This window comes from Choloepus didactylus, chromosome 13, assembly GCF_015220235.1.
Source record: "Choloepus didactylus isolate mChoDid1 chromosome 13, mChoDid1.pri, whole genome shotgun sequence".
Taxonomy (NCBI): domain Eukaryota; kingdom Metazoa; phylum Chordata; class Mammalia; order Pilosa; family Megalonychidae; genus Choloepus; species Choloepus didactylus.
Window position 1 is genome coordinate 99,610,435 of NC_051319.1, and position 17,983 is coordinate 99,628,417.

General features: G+C 50.7%; 1 protein-coding gene across 1 annotated transcript in view; it reads right to left on the minus strand.

Moving 5' to 3' along the window:
• The window catches only part of ERGIC1 (endoplasmic reticulum-golgi intermediate compartment 1), a 122,574-nt gene extending 104,986 nt beyond the window's left edge, over positions 1 to 17,588 (minus strand). Inside the window, exon 1 of the mRNA XM_037802153.1 lies at positions 17,380 to 17,588. Coding sequence (XP_037658081.1) covers positions 17,380 to 17,573 — 194 coding nt within the window. The 5' untranslated portion in view covers positions 17,574 to 17,588. The remainder of the gene's footprint in view (positions 1 to 17,379) is intronic.
• Between the last annotated feature and the right edge of the window lie 395 nt (positions 17,589 to 17,983).

Genomic DNA, 17,983 nt, shown 5'->3' on the forward strand with positions numbered 1-17,983 from the left:
TGAAAATGCTGACGCTTAATTCAAGAATTTTTTTTAGTTGTGAGGGCCAAATAATCATATCAGTGGACAGAATTCAGGTTTGCAACCTCTGCTTTAGAAGATCAAATCTTCCAAGGAGTTTCCTAAATGGGGGAATGAGAGCAGTGGGGCCCTGGCATTGAATTAGGACCTACTATGTGCCAGAAGCTGAGGGAGCCTCTTTCTTGAATGCCTCACAGCAACCCTGTGTGTCAGGGTTTCTATCCTCACCGACAGATGGAAAAACAAAAAACAAAAAACACAGGCTCAGAGAGGTGAAGTGACTTGCCTCAGGACACACAGCAAGTGGGTGAAAGAGACAGGATAGGGACCAAGGTCCATCAGGCTCCAAAGCCCTGTGTTCTCATCATACTCCACTGTGCCCCACTGCCCTCCACTCATCCGAGCCTTCTGCCCAGCTGTCCCAGGTGTGCCTGGCAGCAGGGAACAGCCCCTCTAAGACAAGCTAAATCCTGGGTCATGAGCATGCTCTGATGAATGTGGAACAGGTAGAGGTCTGAGTGGGGTGACGCACCAGCAAGGCCCCACTGCAAGAGGCCTGACTCAGGTGGGGCAGGCGGGGTGGGGAGAAGGCAGTTGGGTGAACCTCCCTGGGCCTCCTTTGACTCCAGGATAACTCAGCTCTGACAAACCACCTGGCTTCGAGAGTGACCCAGTTTCGCAGCTCAGTCAACCGAAGTTGAGTTGGAGAAAGAAAGTTGGGCAGGACCAAAAGCTGGAACCAGCTCCTGCCATCGGGCCTGCTGGGTAAATAGAGGACGTTCAACTCTGAAGCCTCAGTTCCTCCAACTCCAGAAGGAGGGAGCTGGCCGAGCTGATCTCAAGGCCCCTTCCAACTCCCATATTTACTGATTCTCTTCAGCCCAGTACCTCAATGCATGTCAACACTGGGACAAAGCACTTCACCCTCAGTTTTCTCATCTGTAAAATGGGGGAAACAAAAGGCCCTATTTCATGGGTTAGTCATGGGAACTGAATAAGAAGATATGTTTATAGCACACAGCACTGCTCTTGACATCCAGGAGATGCTCAAGAAATGTTTACTTCTCCTGTAAACCCCACCCATCTGCCCTGCAAATGTCTGGCACCTGCAGATTCTTCCCTCCCCAGAAATTCCTGAGCATGGAGAACTGATGGGTGCTATGCATCGGGACACAGAGGCATCAAAATGCAAAGCTGGGTCATTGGGAAGAACTTGAGGACCTACCACTCACCAATGACTCCTGCAGCAAATAGAAAATATATGGGCTTTGCATTCAGACAAGCTGTGTTCTGGCAGCCCCTTAGCAGCTGTGTGGCCAGAGACTTGTCACTCAACCTCTCTGAGCCTTAGTTTCCTCATCTGTAGAGAAAATGATCAACCCTAGACCACAGACATCTTCTAAGGGCTTTCCTGTCAGATGCTTTCAGGATGAGCATTGGTAATTAATATTAAGTACCACATTAATTAAGATTTCTGGTACCCAGTTCCAGTTACACTTGTATCATAATGCCTGACCAACTTGCCTGATCCTAAGAACCACCAAGGACTTTTGTGGAAAATGCAGATTCCAAGGCCTATCCCAGCCAGGCCAACTGAATTGCTCTTTGGGATGGCCCAGAGCCTCAGGTGATTGGGGGAACCTGCTAGTTCACTAGAAAGAACAGAGCTACTCAGATGAAAAATGGGCAACTAGGATCTCTGGGGTCAGGTGAACAAACAGAAAGCATCAGTTTGGGGTCAGAAAGCTCTGTTACTTTCCCAGCTGTGTGGCTCTGGGCAGACCCTCAACCTCTCTAAGCTTCAGCTGTCTCAAACTGGAAACAATAAGGCTTAACCCCCAGACCGGGGTGAGGATGGAACGTCAGGTGTCCTCTCCCCCCTAGCCTCCCTTACTCAGATTCTGGGGACTAATGTGTCCTTTCAAGCAAGTGGAGATGGGGTGGTGGAGGGGAGTGCTTCCTGGTGACCTCCTGGGCCACCTACTCCTCCTTTGGGTGATGCCTGAATCATGTCCGACTTCCCAATTCCTGGGGACATAGTCAGCAGGGGCCCTTTTCTGCTCCCGGTGCTGGAGAAAAATAATCTTTTCTGAAGTGCTTACACCCTTAAGAGAAAACTGGACACATTTTCCAAGCACAAAGACATATGGCAGCAAAGCATCCAATCTCAGCAGAAGTGGATCCTTTTGCCATGTCGAGGGGGGAAGGGAGTCTTGTTTGGGGTTCAGAGGAGTTTCATGGAAGGTATGAGATGTGAGGGTGGCGCAAGGGTCCCACAGCCACAGGCTGGGGTTCTGACTCCAGCTCAGCCTCTCTCTGCCTCCCTCCCTTCCTTTTCTCATTCAATATAAATTCATTAAGAACCTACTGTGTGCAGACCCTGAGCTCAGTACCATCATCCAGTAATGAGCCAAGAGATATGGACCCTGCCTTCAAGAGCTTAGAGACCTCTGATGCAGACAGTTGTTAAATGATGAGCAGCATAAATAAATCATTGCAAACTGTGCTAGCAGTTGTGCTAAGTGATCTGAAGGGCTTGTTCAGGTGCCAGGGAGCATGCACTGAGCATCTAAATAGGCCAGGCACAGTTCTAAGGGCTTTACACAGACAAGCTCCCCAAATCCTCCTGACAGCCCAGGGAGCCAGGCCCCACTAGACGATGAGTCTAGAGGCCAGAGGTGGGAAGTGCCTTGCACGAGGACATGCATTTAGGAAGCCATAGAGCTGAGTCTTGAACCCCTGGGCTCACAGACTTCAGGTGTCTGCGTTGCCACAAGGCCAGGTCGTTCTGCTGAGCCCACCGCCTAGGATTCACGAAACCCCGTATGTGCCAGTCCCTGGGCCGCATTCTGCAGGAGCCAGCAAAACGAGTGTGACAGTGTCATGCCCTGGGGCACCGTGAGACCAGGAAGGGAACCCGTGGGGCACAAGGCACATACAGAGCCAGATGGTGGCAGACAAGGGGGTGGCACAGTCAGGGAGGGCTGCAGTGAAGCACAGTGCAGGGGATCTGCCAGACGGGAGAGCAAGGAGGGCTTCACAGAGGGGGTGGCACTTGCAGTTGGCAGTAAAGGGTAGGCAGGAGAGGCTATCTCATCCCAAGCTAACAGCCACCTCCTGAATCTACAGAAAGTAGCTCGGGACAGGTCTGCCACCCTGTCCACCAGGAGGGGCCTGAAATATTCCAGGACAAGTCTCACCCTCACCCCCCAAAACACTTCCTGGTGCTGGGCAAAATAGCCCTATGAAATGGTTCCCACAGGCCTCGCTATTAGCCCTTCTTACAAAGGATATAACAGGTAGATGACAGGTAGATCGTGACTATAAATCTCTTTACATCAGCTTGGCACAGGGGCAAGACAATCAGTCCTTACAAGCTCCCTTCTCCCTCCATCCCACTCACCCCCCTTTTTAAAATTATAGTAACACATATACAACATAAAACTTGCATTTTAACCATTTTCTAGGGTACACCTGGGATTAATTACATTCACACTGTTGTGCCACCATCAGTACCGAAACTGCACCCATTAAGCAACAGCTCCCTCTTCCCCCTCTCCCCAGCCCCTGGGAACCTCTAGATTACTTTCTAACTCTATGAATGTGCTTATTCTAATCATTTCATTTCAGGGAGATCATACAGTATCTGTCCTTTTGCGTCTGGCTTATTTCACTCAACAGGATGCCTTTAAGGTTCATCCATGTTGTCCCCTGTATCAGAGCTTCATTGCTTTTCACAGCCAAATACTATTCCATGCTCTGGAGAGACCACATTTTTTAATCTGTTCATCCGGTATGGACACTCAGTGTGATGGTTGGGTTCACGTGTCAACTTGGCCAGGTGATGGTGTCCCGGAGTCTGGTCAAGCAAGCACTGGCCTAACCATTACTGCAGGGACATTTGTGGCTGGTTAATAAACCGTAAGGCTGGTTTATTAAATCATCAGTCAATTGATTGCAGGGGCTGATTACATCAACGAAGGGCATGTCTTCTACAATGAGAATTCAATCTGCTGGATTTAACCCAATCAGCTGAAGGCTTTTAAGGGAGAAACAGAGAGGACTTCCACTTCTTTGGCTAGCCAGCAAAGCGTTTCCTGAGGAATTCATCGAACACCTTCATCAGAGTAGCCAGTTTGCTGCCTGAGGAGTTCATCAAACATCTTCACTGGAGTTGCCAGTTCACTGCCTGCCCTGTGGAATTTGGACTTGTGCATCCCCACAGTTGCATAAGACACTTTTATAAAATCTTACATTTATAGATATCTCTTGTTGATTCTGTTTCCCTAGAGAACCCTAACTAATACACTCGGGTTGCTTCCACCCCTGGCTCCCTTCTTCAACTGCAAAGCTCAGAAATGACACAAGGGGCCCTCTGCTGTGTGTTCTCTGCAGACAGAGCAGAAAGAGGCAGTGTGCGAAGTCAGGCAAAATGGCACAGGGGTCTGCAGGAGCTGGCAGTCCACTTCCCTAGGGGAGTGTGGTGCACCCCAAGGAGGGGGCTCGAGGAAGACTCCTGATCAATACCAGGCGCCACACAGTGGAGGAAGCTTGGCCACACCCCTGGAGCATGTGATGAGGATCAGTACCTCCAGAGACGGTGAGTGGGCATCCTGGACCCCACCTGGATGCACTGAGAGGGGCACCTCCCCTACGGGGTCTCCCCCCTGAAATCCGTAGCTCCAGTCTCATCAGGAGAAGACATCAGACAAACCCAGATAGGAGGACACGCTACAGGACACCCGGCCAGCACTCCTGTAGGCTGTCAAGGTCATGAAAAACAAGGCAAGAGCAAGCGACTGTCCCTGAGCAGAGGAGTCTGGGGAGGCATCAGCGGTGACGAAAACTTGGTGCCCCAGATGGGATTCCAAGACAGAGAGGGGGCATTAATGGAGAAATGGTAGATTCAAACCAAGTCTGCAGTTTAGCTCATGGTGATTGTTCTAGTTTGTTAATGCTGCCAGAATGCAAAACACCAGAATTGGATTGGCTTTCACCAAGGGGGTTTATTTGGTTACAAAGTTACAGTCTAAGGCCATAAAATGTCCAAGGCAACACATCAGCAATCGGGTACCTTAACTGGATGATGGCCAACGGCACCCAGAAAACCTCTGCTAGCTGGGAAGGCACATGGATGGTGCCTGCTCCAAAGTTCTGGTTTCAAAATGGCTTTCTCCCAGGACATTCCTCTCTATGCTGCAGTTCCTCAAAAACGTCACTCTTAGTTGCACTTGGGGTATCTGTCCTCTCTTAGCTTAGGACCTCTCTTAGCTTTAGGTCCGCTTTCAATGGCCATCTTCAAACTGTCTCTCATCTGCAGCTCCTGTGCTTTCTTCAAAGTGTCCATCTTGGCTGTAGCTCCTCTTCAAAATGTCACTCACAGCTGCACTGAGTTCCCTCTGCCCATCAGCTCATTTATATGGCTCCACTGATCAAGGCCCACCCTGAATGGGTGGGGCCACACCTCCATGGAAATATCTCATCAGAGTTATCACCTACAGTTGGGTGGGGCACATCTCCATGCAAACAACCTAATCCAAATGTTCCAACTTAATCCCCACTAATATGTTTGCCCCACAAGACTGCATCAAAGAATATGGCTTTTTCTGGGGGACATAATACATTCAAACCAGCACAGTGATGTATTGATGTCAGTTCCCCAGCTGTGACAGATGTGCCATGGAATGGGAAGGAGTGCACAAAGGGGGAAAACTGCATGCAGGGCACACAGGAATTCCCTGTACCATTTCTCCACTTGTCTGTAACTCTGACATTATTCCAAAATAGAAAAGTTTACTTAATTTAAATGATAGAGACACAAAATACCGCCAACTAAAATGTAAGCCCCAGAAGCTTGGGAGGGGTGGGGGCTGTCCGTTTGGTTTGGTGCTACATCCCCAGCTTGTGGAACAGAGCCTGGCACACAGTAGGCTGTCAATACATGTGTTGAATGAACAAATGACTTCATCACCCCAGCTCACCCCTGGCCTATTGATGGGGCTCTGGAAACTGGCCAGAGAAAGGGCCAGTCCACCAGCACCCACCGCCCTACCCCATTACCTCACCACAGGAAGCCATGTGGCCCAGTGGCAATGTCCTGCTCACAGATGCCCTCGGTGACAGGCAACAGCCTCCTCTCCAGTGACCCAGAGCTCCCCACCTCACCCCCAGCCACAGTCTCCATGGCAACTGGTCATAAACACCACTAAGCAGCCGGCAGCTGAGTTTGGAGGTGTCTGTGGGGTGCCCTTAAGAGAATCAAGGAGATAATGTTCCCCTCTCAGGCACAAAACTGTGGTTAAGAAAAGTCAGCGCTGGCATCACAGATAAGCGCTTGAGTCTTAACTGCGTCACTGCTGTGTGTTGTGATCCTGGCCAGGTCCCTTCCGCTCTCTGCCTCATTATCTTCATCAGGCAAATGGGAGTAATACACAGCTTCTACCTGATTTGAGGATTAACTGAAGGAATCCAAGAAAAGCCTTTGGCCTGGAACTTGATAAATGGCGGCTATTGTGGACAGTGTTGTTGGTACGGCACAGCCTTTGAGGTTACGGAGAGATACCCTGGGGCTGAAGGTGTTAGAGGATCTGGAGACATGGCATGTCACTCAGAAGGGGCTTTGGCCAGCCCTGGGACTGGCAAATAAGAAAGCCAAGTCCAGGAGCACAAGTTGGCAGTGCCATCTCAGCACCATGCCGAGGATGGGAGCCCTGGTTCATGGGTTTGGGGGATCATGCCTTGTGATGGTTTGGATATATTATGTCCCCCAAAATACCATATTTTTAATGCAATCTTGTGGGGGCAGACATATTAGTGTTGATTAAGTTGGAATCTTTGGATTAGGTTGTTTCCATGGAGATGTGACCCACCCAACTGTGGGTAATACCTTTGATTAAATTGTTTCCATGGAAGTGTGGCCCCACCCATTCAGTATGGGTCTGAATCATTATTTAAATCACCAGAGTCCTACAAGAGCGCACAGACAGAAGGAGCTCACTGCTGCAGCTTACAGAGACATTTTGGAGATGGCCGTTGAAAGCAGACTTTTGCTCCGGAGAAGCTAAGAGAGGACAAACGGTCCAGGAGTAACATTTTGAAGAATGCACAGGAGCTGAGAGAGGGGCTGGAACACAACCCAGGATCAGCAGACGCCAGCACGTGCCTTCCCAGCTGACACAGGTGTTCAAGATGCCACTGAACTTCCTTCAGTGAAGGTGCCTTAATTTGAACATTTTCACGGTCTTCAGACCGGAAATTTGTAATCAAATAAACCCCGTTTATAAAAGCCAATCCATTTCTGGTCTTCTGCAGAACAGCAGCATTAGCAAGCGGAACATGCCCACAGCCAAGTTGGGGGCCAGCACAGGATGGGGGTGCTCAGCGAGGGATGTGGTCCACATGGGATGGGGGGCTCAGTGTGGGACAGGGGATGGGACCCAGTGCGCAATGGGGCACAGTTGAGGTTGGGGTTCTGTATGGGACAGGGGTTCAGCATAGAATGGAGGTGCTCATCGTGCAAGGAGGCCCAGTGTGGGAGGGAAACCTGCATGGGATGAGGTCCAGCATGGATGTGAGGGATGGGGTCCTGGCATGGGACAAGGGGGATGGGGGGCCCCAGCATGGGAAGGGGGTGCTCAGTGGCAGACAGGGCTCAGTGTGGACTGGGATGCTCAGCATGGGGCTGCCTCTGCCGAAGCCAGTTGACCTGTGGGTTCCTGCTCCTCTGCTTCAGCTCCAGCTTGAGTCTGTGCCCACAAGGCCACCTTCCAAGGGCAGGGCTCTACCAAAGTCCTGGCTACCCGGTGAACAAGTGGGGGTCATCCGGGTCAGGGGGGCAGCTTCAGGCCATCAGCCTTCGGGACAGAGTGGTTTGGCCCAGCATGAAAAGAAAAAAGGAATCAGTTGCCAACCAATTCCACACAATTCATAAGATTTTCATCTCTTGAAAACGTAGGGAACCTGCAGGGCCACAGTAGCAGGACTGTGTTATGGCTGCCCCTTCCAGATGGAGTGGGTTGGCCCAAATCGCCCCAAAGGACCTGCCTGGCCCGGGGGCATCTGGTATGGCCCACGTGGCCCATTTCTCTCACCACAGATGCAGGCACTGGTGTCTGCAGTCTATTTTCATGTGGTTCTGCTTAGAAAGGGGATGCCTGGCTCCTGGCCCACATCTCTCAGGCGTTGTCAGTGAGTGTGTCTCTGGCCCTGCACACCCAAGAGGCCCTGGCTCTACCCTGTCCACCCACCAGACAACCCTCTGCTGATGTCCACCAGGGCATAGCAAAGAGCTCAGGGCACAGGGCTGCCAGACCAGCCTGGGAAGAGGGAAATGCACTCTCATATTCTAAGCATATATGACCTCATTTAACCCCACAAAAATCCTGCAATGAAAGCACTGCAGCCCAATTTACAGATGAGGAAAACTGAGGCTCCGAGAGGCCAAGTGTCTCAACCAGGGTCACAAACTCATAAATAATGGAGAATGGATTCAAGTGCAGTGAGTTCTGCCCACTGAGCAAAGAGTCAGGGCAGCTGGCTGCATTTTCCAGGGGAGCCTGTGGTCAGTCCTCAGAAGGACTTGCAAAGTGGAAGAGCATTCTGGAAGGTTGCCCAGGTCCACCACCATGCAGCACTTTACCCTGAAGATTTGGAGATGCTTTTTCCATACCACGAACGTGCTCTTTAACACAGAAAAACATCAAAACAGGCCACCTCTCACCAGGGTCTCCTAGTGTTCTCAAGGGACATTCTGGTTAAATTCTATAAGTTGGTGGCTCCTTGTATGAAAGGGTGAGCAGAGAGAAGATCTAGTGAGGAATCACCAAAATCAACAGTGGTGCAGCACCAGCAAGGCAGGATAGCACCAAGTTGAAGAGCCCGAGTTCTGAAATCTCAGACCCAGAGTTCAAGTCCCAGGCCTGCTCTTCTAGCTGTGATCCCTGGGACCAGTCAGTTTCCAGCTTGGAGCCTGGGTCTCTTGTTTCAAAAATGAATTAATATATAGAATATAGGGTACCTAGAGATAGACAGAAGCTACAGAAGGGGGAGCAGTTACCTAATATGTACAGAATTGTTATCAAGGTTGAACTTAAATGTTTGGGAATGGATAGAGGTGGTGGTAGCTTGTTATTGGGATTATAAGTAACAGTGCCATATTGTAGGTGAATTTGATTGAAAGGGGTTGTTTAAAGTCATGTATGTCACCGATTAACACTACAAATACAAATAAATTCTTGCATGAACTACTAGAAATGTATGACACTTGTATAAAGAGTTAGTAATAGAGTGGTATATGGGAGGAAATTACCTACTGCAAGCTACAGATTTTATTTAACAGTAATACCCTAATATTCTTTCATCAGCAGTAACAAGTGGACCACACCAATACTAGGGCTCAATAATAGGGGGGGAATAAGGGCTATGGGGTGTTTTGGGTTTTCCTTTTTTGTGTGTCTGTTATTTTTCTCTTTGGAGCAGTGAAAATTGCCTAAAATTGAGTGTGATGATGATTGCACAACTAAGTGACAATACTGTGAGACACTGATTGTATACTTTGTGGACTATGTCAAATGTGAATCTACCTCAATAAAATCTGCAGATTCAAAAAAATGAATGAAAAGTGTGACTATAAAGGGGTAGCATGAGAGGTTTTTGGGGGGTGATGGAACTGTGCTGCATTCCATTGTGGTGGTGTGACATGATACACATATATTTAAATTCTTAGAAGAGTACACCCCAAAACAGTCAATTTTCTATGTTAATTTAAACAATAAAGAAAATAAATTAATAATAACAGTATCGACCTCACAAGGCTGGAGTCACTTTTAAACCCAAGAACTTGCCTCGCACAGAACTCAACACACTAATAAGAAGAGTATTCTTATTAGAGAATAAGAGACCCAAGGCCACTGTTCAAAGACCCAGGCCAAAATGCAAGAATGAGAAGCTAACATTATGTAGGGGCTGCTGCAACACCAGAATCCAATGTTTCAGATGTGACTACATTTAGGTGAAACAGCAGCCAGGCCTCTCATCTCAAATAGGCTTTCAACCTTTTGAACATTTAGTCTGTTTCATACGGATCTTTCCTCCTGTCCAGCCATGGGCTGCTGGCAGGTTCCAGGAGGAAGGCCAGTGGTGGGGTCGGGGTGGGGGGGAGAGGGTCACACTGTCAGGTGCACACCAGGCCCCAGGGGCCCCCTGCTGCACCAGCTGTGTGGCCCAGCATCTCTGAGTGCGGATTTCTCTGGAGGCAAAAATGGGAGCAATCATGCCCACCTTGGAGGATGGGAGATATTTGTAAAGCATCCTATGTACCCCCTGGCTCATGGCAGTGTGGGGAGCCCTGAGTTCCTTCTGCCTCTCCAAGGGGTCAAGATTTTTTAAAAGGAATACCTAGCAGTGTTGGAGCTTTTTTTACAATCCTGTCCTTTTCCTGCACAACCAACGTAATTAAGTTAACAGACCTAAATGGTAAAGTTGACACAGACAATTAGGCTAATCACCACTTCCTTAAGGATCAATTAGAGAGGGCTGTGTTTCCCAAACTGTTCTGAGAAAGATGGTAACAGACGCTGCTCAATGAACAAAAAAGTGTGTACCAGCTCATAAATATTATGTCCCCCCAAAAAAGCCATGTTCTTTAATGCAGTCTCGTGGGGGCGGATGTATTAGTGTTGATTAAGTTGGAACCTTTCGATTAGGTTGTTTCTATGGAGATGTGACCCACCCAATTGTAGGTGATAGCTCTGATTAGATAATTTCCATGGAGGTGTGGCCCTGCCCATTTAGCATGGGCCTTGATTAGTTCACTAGAGCTCTATAAAAGTTCAGACAGAAGAAGCTCACTGCTAGAGCAACTGAGAGTGACATTTTGAAGAGGAGCTGCAGCTAAGAGAGGACAAAACACCCCAGGAGCAACATTTTGGAGAACATTTTGAAATGCAACCTGGGAGCAAGCAGATGCCAGCCACATGCCTTCACAGCTAACAGAGGTTTTCGGGACGCTGATGGCCTTTCTCCAGTGAAGGTACCCTTTGTTGATGACTTAGGACACTTTATGGCCTTAAGATTGTAACTGTATAACCAAATAAACCCCCTTTTATAAAAGCCAATCCACTTCTGGTGTTTTGCAAAAGGGCAGCATTAGCAAACCGGAACAGGGTGCCTTAGACATTACATTTGGCGACAGTTGGGCTGAACCAGGTGACACTGGTTTCATTCGTGCAGGACTTCTCAGAGCCTTTAGGAAGCCAAGGTGCTGTGGCTCTCTAAGAGGGAGCAACACAGACTGGAAGAGGCTGAATCAAATTTCATCATACAGAGCAGGGCTTTGAAAACTTTGACATGCATCCTAATCACCTGGGCATCTTGTTAAACTTCAGATTCAGATTCAGGGTGGGGACTGACAGTCTGCATTTCCAACAAGCTCCCCAGGGATGCTGAAGCTGCTTGTCATGGCACCTTACTTTGAACAGCAAGGATATAAACTGAAATGTACCATCCCTTATCAATCACTTTACAGGTGGGGTGGCACTGTACCAGAGCAGGGAATGGGCTTATTGAAGGTCACAGAGGAATGTTAGATGTGACCAGAATTCTGCTCTTCAGTTTCCATCTCCAAGGCTGTATTCCACCAGCCAGCTTTCCTGGGGATCTCAGCCTTGCTTGCTATAGGTTCTCCCAACTTAGAGCATGGTTCCCAGCCTGGACTGTGTACTGGACTCACAAAGAGGCTTTAAAAAATATGCATGTCTGGCTCCCACCCCAAGACCCTGATTATTTGGTCTGGGGTGGAACCTGGGTTTGGGGAATTCTTAAAAACCCTCAAGCAATTCCAATGTACAGCCAAGGGAAGGATCACTGATTTCGAGATCCTAGGAAAGCCTCGCCCCAAATGCCCTCCTTGCGTCCTCCCTGCTTATGAAAGAGCCACCCCAGCTGCCTCTCCAATGCCGAGGAAAATCACCTACGAGCAACTCCAAAATAAAATATGAAAGACTTAACAGATGGGAGATGGAACTTAACAAGGCCACAGCTGGCTAAGGGCCTGTCTCAAGCTCAGTACAGTATTACAGCCAGGAATCTAAACCAACCTGGGAGGAGAGATTTTCCATTTCCTCCCATGCCCAAATGAGGAGCAGGTAACATATGTTCCATACTCTGAAGCCCCAATGGCCAGAGTGGGAAAAAACCTGGACGCTCCAGGGCAAGATGCTGAGAGCTGGAGGGAAGAGGGGGGCATTGTCTTCTGTAAGAGATGATGCTGATGATTTCGGAAGAAAGTGGCAGAGTACGCACGAGTCTAGTAAGACAAGGTTGATGACTTGAGCTTCTTAATGAGCACAGCTGGGAAAGGCTTAGTGATGAGAAGGCCAATGAATACAATTAGAAGCGGTTTGAGTTCTACCGGAACTTAGGGAAGGGAGAGGAAAGAGCTGGACAGCTGGGTCGAGGGGATACAAGTACAGCCCTGTATGGCGAGTGTGCACACCCTGACTCCTTCTGCTGACCTGCCACGATCCTGAACTTTGTGGCACCTCGATTTTCTCCTCTGTAAAGAGGAGTAACAGCAGGGCCTGCCTTACAAGACTGTTGGTGGATTTCATGGGTTGATATGTGTAAGATGCTGTTACAGATTGAACTGAGTTCAAGCCCCTCTCCCATGACCATATTTGGAGATAGGGTCTTTGAAGACGTGGTTAGTTAAGATGAGGCCAAGCGGGATTAGGGTGGGCCCTAATCCAATATGATTAGTGTCCTTAAAAGAGGGAGATTTGGACACAGAGACAGAAAAGGGGACAAAATCATGTGAAGATGAGGCAGAGATTGGGGTGACGTGTCTTCAAGCCAAGAAACACAAAGGATTACCAGTGAATACTGGAAGCTGAAAGACACAAGGAAAGATTCTCCCCAACAGGTTTCAGAAGGAGCGTGGCCCTGCCAACACCTTTATTTTGAACTTCTAGCCTCCAAAACTTTGAGACAATCCATCTCTAATGTTTTAAGTCACCCAGTTTAGGGTACTTCCTTAAGGCGGCTCTAGGAGACCAATACAGATGCTTCCAACATGTCCTGGCATAGTAAGTGTTCAATAAACACGAAATCTGGCTTGATCTGCACCTAATTCAGCCCCTGGTCTAATCTTTATTTCCCTTTTGCCGTGATTTTTAAGTCTATTTGTATATTTTAAAACTTATTGTGAAGTATGTATTCTTGCCAGCTTCCCGAGTTCCTTCTGGAATGAGGCAGGGTGGCAATTCAACACTCTCGTTCATTACTGTGTGTAGAGGATTAAATATGCTCAGAGCCCTCGCTGTGGCTCCGACTGGTGTAGGGAGCAAGGAGATTCCCAGGGGATGCTGGGGCCCCACTGGGCAAGGCCATGGGAGGGTCACTTAGAGCACTGGGACCCACAGTGGGGCTGAAGCCAGGGTATGAAAAAATCAGGGCAACTTTGGAAAGCTCGCTCAGGGGTCCCAGGGAGGCCTGGGGTAGTAGCCTGGGGGTGGGGATTGGGAGAGAAACCAGCTGGAAGGCCAGGATGAGGGGTGATGGAGGCCCAAGCAAGACACTAGAGCAAAGCCAGCTTTGCAGGCATTCCACCCAGATGAGGCACGGAGCCCCAGCTCAGCTTAGTGCTCCACTATCGCCACTTTGAAATTCTGAAATATTCCGTGGGCAAGGGGCTCTACGTTTTCATTTTGCACCAGGCCCTGCAGATTATGTAACTGGTCTAACATGGCAGGGATATCTCTCACAAAGATTACTCTACTCCCTCTTTAAAGTGAAAAAACTGGGGCTCCAAGAGGATAAGTCAGCTGTCTTGGGCCACATCTTGGGCAGAAGCACACCCCAGACCTTGGGGTTTCAGCTCAAGGACCACCCTTGCTGGGGAGCCCCCACCTCCATCACCCTGAAAGCGGGGCTCAGCAGGTACCCTTGGCCCCAGGCCAGCTGGAACTGGGTAAAGTCTGTGCGAGCACCCACAGATCTGGGGCACAAGACCAGCTTCCAAAACAGCAGCATCTGGCTATCAATGAAACAGTTCACAAGAGCAAAGCAAACACACGTAATCATTTAAGGTCCTGGGGCCCTCCTCTGCTCCCGGCCTCCTCCCCATCCCCAAGGACAATCCAGAGAGCAAATTCAAGGAAGAAGGCGGGTGGGGATTCTCCACCAAGAGCTGAAAATCTGCCCATCAAGGAAGACTTGGCATGTCAAATCACATCATGAATTTGCCCTCTCTAAGATACGCAGAGGCATTTTGGAGGGGACGCGCGTTGGGCCCAGGCATTGTTCTAGTGCTGGGGAGACAATCACAAATCAAACATAAAAATCCTGGCCCTGGGGTAGCTCAACAGTCTAATGGGAGGGAGAAAGAGGCCAAGCACATAATAATTAAGTGAATTATATAGTATAGTAGGAGGTGATGGATGCTTAAATGAAAAGAACACTAATAACGAAAACAGCGGCGACAATTTGTTGAGCACTCACTGTAAGTGCCTTACACACCGTCTCGTTGAATCCTCTTAATAACCCTACTTTGGTGGGTTCTGCCATCACACCCATTTCACAGACAGGAAAGATACACAGAGGCAAAGCCAACTGCCCCAGGTCTTATAGGCAGTAAGAAAAAAACAAGGAGCATCAACAGGACTGGGCAAGAGAGGGCGATTTTTTTTCCCCTCCTGCCTTTTAATTTTAAGGAGAGTAACAGAAGCAGGAAAACTGGTTTTCTTCCTGGCCCCAAACTGGGAAAGGGTATCTGATCACAGTGTGCCCGTCCCAGATCCCCATAGATCTTAAGAGACCTGTAAGGCTGTGAGATCCTCCCAGACCTCCCTTTGCCCCCAGAGCTAAGGTTTTGGAGCTAAGAGTCCCAAGTTCGAATCCCAGCTCCACCAGCTCGCCCACGTACAGCCCTGGGCAAGCTGCTTCCTCTGGGGGAAGTCTCCCTTCCTTTGATTTAAAATGAAGATCAAAACTCCCCCTCCCAGGTGACAAGGGGATGGATGTCAAGTCTGCACCCCACGCTGTTTTCCAGCAGTGGATGCTACCAGATCACGCACACCCCGAATCCTGAGACCCAGGGTTGCCCTGGAAGCATCCCAGCCCACTCCTGCCTCACCCCAGCTTCTGCCTCCTCTCTCTTCTCTCTTGGAGGGGCAGAGGCAACATGTCACCCACCTCCACTCCATGGGGCACTTGGCAGAGGCTTGAGCATGGGGCGGACGCAGTTCAATTAATGTTTGCTGAACTAACAAGGAAGGAAGGCATGTAGCAGCAGTACATCCTGGAGGCTTATAGTTAACTGAGCTTCACAAATGGCACATCCCCCAAGGTGCAAATGGGAGGTGCCCAATGCATCCTCACTATTCCTGGTGAGCCCAAGACTTCAGGGAACTTACTAAAACACCTCATTATGTCGGGGCTGCGGGCATTCCAGGAGCACTCCAGGGCCAGAGAATGCACAGGAACCCCAGGGTGGCCAGCCTCCCGGAACTAAATATCAATGCCTACACAGGGCTAGTGCACACAGTGAACGCAGCCAAAGTCTAGAGCCAGCCACGCCTGTTTCCCTCACTTCACCTTACCCGCACCACCAACCTTCAACCTACGCCCACCCTTCCCATCTGGCACCTCAGCCCTGGAGACTCAACTTCCCCTCTGCAAGATGGGTTGTAAGGTGCAGCATGAAAGGATTAAATGACCAAAAGCAGTGATTTCCCCAACATGGTCAAAATTGCCAAAAATCTACTGAACCATGTGGGGAGTGGGGGAAGGAGGGCAGGGACCTTTATTTTTATCCCTGAAAAGGGGAGACTTGTGGAACCAGGAATCAGTGTGTCCACTGCACGTCTCCTGGCCTAGATGTCGTCTAAGGCTGCCATCTCTCTGTTCAAAACTGGCCGGATCTATAAGCATTTGTCTTGGAGATGCTGATACCTCCCTCAGGGCTGCCTAAAAGGGGCCAGGGGCTGGCAAATGTTTGCTCGATGGCCCTGGTGCTGAGGACAGGCTGGAGGCTCTCCAGGCCTAACCCCCTTATGTACCCACATGCCATGGGATCACTACCAGCCTAAGGGCTCTTCTAGGCTGTCACTTCATTCACACCTGTAAGGGGGGAGGGGAAGATGAGAGGGAGAATGCACTCCTGTTAAGTAAGCATCAGAATCCCTACTTTATTGATGGCAAAAACACCTCGTGGAGAAGCCCCTCGTTCATTCCTGCCCCACTTGTGAACTCAAACTGCCAGGCTCTGTGTTAAGTGCTTCATGGGAGGGGATCTTATTTTTTAGCCCCATTTGGCAGATGGTGAAACCAAAATACAGAGAGGATTTAGACACTTGCTCAAGTCATCCAGCTGAGCAGGAAGGGAGATCTGAACCCAGAGCTGTGTCCCTTAAACTTCTAGAATATAACAAGCTGCTCAGTGGAAGGAGGTAGAGGCAGGATTCAAATCCAGCTCCTCCCCATGCAGAAGCCCTGAAATTTTCCAGGCCAGGCACCCAGGCCAGGGCATCCCCCAGGGAACCCATACCTCACGGCAAGATCTGGTGGAGTCCCCCCTCCCCGGCCGGCTTCCAGAAGGCCGTGCCAGAACGACCTGGGCCATGAGGCAGCTGTGCCCCCACAAAGGGCCCATTGTGGTGACTGCAGAAAGCCAGGGCCAGACCTGGGCCTGCCCCTCTGCAGAGCCCTCTCCACAGCTTCCCTGTCCCCTCCCCTTCCCCTGGCGCCCCCAGACTCAGAGCACAGCACCAGAGCTGGCTGGAGGACAGGCTTCCATCCATCCCTACAAGCCTCCTGATCTCCCCAGTCTGGGGAGCCTCGGGCTATGGAAACCTAAAATCCTCCAGCTGTCGCCAGGCAAAGTGGGGCTGCAGGCCCCTGCAGATCCCTCAGGGCACTGGAGGTACCTCGGAGGTGCCCTGGACCCACCTGTCAGCTGGGGTGGGGTCCACCAACGGGCTCAGCAGAAGGGGAGGAGGGGGATGCTCATATGCGAGATGCGGGTGGGGAGGAAATCTGTCTGTTTCCCACTTTAGAGGAAGAGGGTGCGGGTAAGCGACGTGTACAGGCACGCACTAGACGAGGCTCGGCGGATGGAGGAGGTGGGGCGGCCTCGGGAGGTGGGTGGGTTTGTCTCCCGCTGCACGAGGGGGCCCTCCGCGGCCCTGGCTGGCTTTGTGTGTAGCAGGGGAGCCGCCCGGGTCCCACCCCCGAGGGCCTGCCGAGGTGCGCACCGAGCTGGGGGCCGCTTTTGCGTGCACGGCAGGTGGGGTCCGCGGCGTGCCGGGACACCCTCTAAGCCCGCGGAGGGGGCTGCCCCGTGGCGGGGGTCTCCACACTCACCTCCTGAAGTCAAAGGGCATCGTGCCGCCGCTGTCGCAGCCGCCGCCGCGGGAGGTGGACGCGCTGCAGGCCAGGAGGGCCGCGGCGCCGCGTGGGTCCGAGCCGGGTGCCACCGCCCCCGCCGGCCGCCCCCCGACACTCGCCACTCGCCACTCGCCTCCCGCCGGCGGGAAGTGACGCTCCGCGCAGCCCATTGGGCGCCGTCCACCGCCCCCCGCCGCCCCTTCCGCCGCCCGGTTAAAGGGGCCCCGCGGGCCGGGAGGGGGTGGGGCGGACGTTTTGGGGCGCGGTGGCGGCGATCGAGGCTGTCGGAGGGGAAAGGAGCTCCCCCAAAGACTCGTGCATTCGTTCATTCATTCTTTCAGCCCCTCGCTTTGTTTTCCTTCACGTTCTCTCTGTGGTACATCGAATAAATCTTTTAGAACCCCCGTTTTTCTGCACTCGTAAAACAGTTTCAATGAATTGTGAAGATTAAATACTCCAGGTGTTGGATGAGCAGCGTGTCTAGCTCTTAATAAAGGCCCACTACTGTGATTTGGGAAGGGAGGAGGTAAAGCGTTTCTAGATTTGTAACGTGAACCCACCCCTTCCCTGCTGTGCCTCT